The 3,170-nt window shown below is 44.5% G+C and overlaps 1 protein-coding gene across 1 annotated transcript in view; it reads right to left on the bottom strand.

Moving 5' to 3' along the window:
• The window catches only part of LOC113455466 (leukocyte immunoglobulin-like receptor subfamily B member 2), a 19,147-nt gene that overhangs the window by 5,682 nt on the left and 10,295 nt on the right, over positions 1-3,170 (bottom strand). The window contains exon 4 of the mRNA XM_026777126.1: positions 1,707-1,994. Within this exon, the coding sequence (XP_026632927.1) occupies positions 1,707-1,994 (288 nt within the window). The remainder of the gene's footprint in view (positions 1-1,706; positions 1,995-3,170) is intronic.

Raw genomic sequence — 3,170 nt, 5'->3', positions numbered from 1 at the left:
GCCACCACCGCCCGGCTTCTGTTAATATTTTCTACATTCTGCCAGTCTTTGTTGACTCCCCATGAGAGCCCTTACCAGTTGGAAGGATTAGATGGGGTGGGATGGGAGGAAAATAAGAAGGAGTAGGAGGAGGGGTGTGAGGGAGAACTGTGGTTGGAATATAAAGTGAATTTTTTTAAAAATTAATTTTCAAAAAAGAAAAGCAAAATTAACATTTAAAAAATGTTTCCTCCATTCTCTACTGGACTGATGACTGTTCAGAGGTGGCACCATGATGAACAAAGAGTGGTGGGACAGTAAGTGTAGTACTTGCTCCTTGTAGAAGGAGGAGGATTGTTTGTTCCCAGCTGCCCAGACCATGAAATAGTCACACAGAAACTATATTATTTGCAATACTATTTAGCCAATAGCTTAAGCATTTTTCTGGCTTACTCTTATATCTTAAATTAACCCATTTCTATTAATTTGTATATTGCCACAAGGTCGTGGTCTACTGGTAAAGTTTCAGTGGGCTCCAGAGCAGGTGTTTGACCCCGGTGGAGGCTACATGGCTTTTTGCAACTCCACCTTCCTTTATCTCAGCATTCAGTTTAGTGTCCTCCTACCCACACCTAGCTCTACTCTACTCTGCACTGTCACAGGCCAAGGCAGCTTCTTTATTCATTAACCAATAAAAGCAACACATATACAGAAGAATTTCCCACACCAGTTCCTCATCAAAGTAACTTCCTTATGAAAGAAATGAAAACCAAAAAAATTACATTACATATACCATAGCAAATACAACAAACCAAAATGCAGAGTTGTGGAGCTCAGTCACAATGGATACATCACAAAACAACTCATGCACTGTGAAAGAGGGAGAGGAAAGATTGTAGGAACCAATGGACAAGGGAGTTTGTTGTGAGATTGGGTCTCCTACTAATTCCAGAAGCATTATACATAAAGTTTCACCAACATGGCAACCTAAACATGAGCTGGACAAGGACAACGAGATAGACATGCCATAGTGGATGGAGAATGCCCATGAGGCCTCACTCTACATAAATGACTATAAGGAACTAGGGATTCTGAGAGTGAGGGAATAGTCTTCCCCAAGGAAGAGAACATGAATTGGTTATTCAATACGAATGCTCAGCTTTGCAAACATACATATAATCACATTATACAGACTAAGCAGGTTATGCCAAAAATATATTCATGCATATACACTGATGTGTATAAAAATAAGCCACGAATTTGAAAGAGAACAAAAAGGGGTACATGGGAGGGTTTAAGGTAGAAGGAAAGGAGGGGAGAAAATGATGTATTATAACCAAAAAGGCAAAAGTAAAAACAAGATGAACTTTGAAATCTAAAAAACTGTCATTAATGGAGAAACTAGCAGATACTCTTTCAATTTTTCTGTCACCATCGGCTAGTAATGTACTTGTCACACATATAACTCAGAAAGGAACATTCTGAAAGATCATTCTCATTTTGGATAGGTGAGGACGTCTATTCCCCAGATGAATATGTCCCCAAAATAATATAATCAACACATAATGTTCAGAGCCCATAACACAAATAGAGCAATTTTGGTCAGAAGAGCAGTGAAGTGTGCAGCATGTGGCACACAGGGGACATAAAGTGGAATTGATACATCCCACATGGAGTCCCTTGAGACCTCCTGTCCAAGATAAGAAACAAGAACCAGACATACTTACCTGGGATTGAAAACTCAAGTGGATCACTAGGCAGTGACCACAAGTAGGAACTGTGTTTGAGAGAGCCAAAGCATATGTAGGTCTTCCTGTGCCCTGGCCTCACAGGGGAGATGAGAAATGTATTGTGGTCCTGACGTGAGCAGCTCTGAGGAAAGGAGGCATTTCCACCTCTGCAGAGGATGAAGATGTCAAAGGAAGGATGCGTGTGACAGAGGAGATTCACATTTCTTTCTGAGATTTCCTGAGGTCCTGCATCAGCAGAAAGGAATGGCTTCTCATTGTAAATGCCTGGAAGTAAAAAGATTCTATTAGCTGGTCTTTGTGACATGGCCCTTTAATCCTAGCACTCAGGAGGCAAAGGAAGGTAGATCTTTTTGAGTTTAAAAACAACCTGCTTGTCCCCAGCTAAGGCTCCTAGCAATAGTGAAAAGGGTGCCTGCACTGGCCTTATACTGTAATCAGAATGGTGACTACCCTAACTGTCATCAGAGAGCCTTCACCTAGTAACTGATGGAAGCAGATGCAGAGATCCACAGCCTAGCACTGTTCCCAGCTCTGGAAGTCCCCTGAAGAAAGAGGGGAAGTATTGTATGATCCAGGGGGTCAGGGTCATGATGGGGGAGCCCACAGAGATAGCTGACCTGAGTTCATGTGAGACCATGGACCCTCGACCAACAGTTAGGGAGCCTGCATGGGAGCAGCCTAGGCACTCTGCATGTTGTGTAGTTGTGTAGTTTGGTCTGTTTGTAAGGCTCCTAGCAGTGAGATCAGGAACTGTCCCTGGCACTTAGCTGACTTTTGGGAACCTGTTCCCATGCCGGATTACTTTGCCCAGACTTGATATAGGGGAGGAGCTCAGTCCTACCTCAATTTGATGTGCCAGACATTGTTCAAGCCCATGGGAGGTCTGCCCCTTTCTGAATGGAGACAGGGGAAAGGTGGATGGCAATAGGGGTAGATGGGAGTTGGGCAGATTAAGGGCATAAACTATTAATTAAATAAAATACGTTTTAAAAATAAAGGGGGCTGAGAGGCCTGAGGATCCCGTAGGGAGTGCTCCTGCCACTGGGGCTTCTTCTTATCCTCCTATCCTGACTCCCAAGCCTGCCTTTCCATCTGCAAGGTCCATGGAACAGCCCAGGCACCCTCCAATTCCCTGGGCTTTTCTGGGCATTCAGCAGGGTGTGTTTCAGGCTGCTGGCTTTCTTTACCACATTCCACCCTGCCCCCAAGCACTCCTTTTCATCTGCAAGGTCCTTGGATCCCCCAACTCAGCCTGCTTCAGAGCTGAGGGGTCCAGGGAGCCAGCAGGGAGTGCTGCTGCCACTGGGGCTTCTTCATATCCTCCCATCCTGCCTCCCAAGCCTGACTTTTTGTGTGCAAGATCCTTAGAGCCCAGCAAAAGGCCCTGCTCCCATACTGAGCAGATCCATAGAGGAAGCGTGCCAATGCAAGAATTCCTTC

Source organism: Microtus ochrogaster, unplaced genomic scaffold (genome assembly GCF_000317375.1).
Source record: "Microtus ochrogaster isolate Prairie Vole_2 unplaced genomic scaffold, MicOch1.0 UNK47, whole genome shotgun sequence".
Lineage (NCBI taxonomy): Eukaryota > Metazoa > Chordata > Mammalia > Rodentia > Cricetidae > Microtus > Microtus ochrogaster.
The sequence above is the reverse complement of the archived record's forward strand: the minus strand, read 5'-3'. Positions and strand labels throughout refer to the sequence as shown.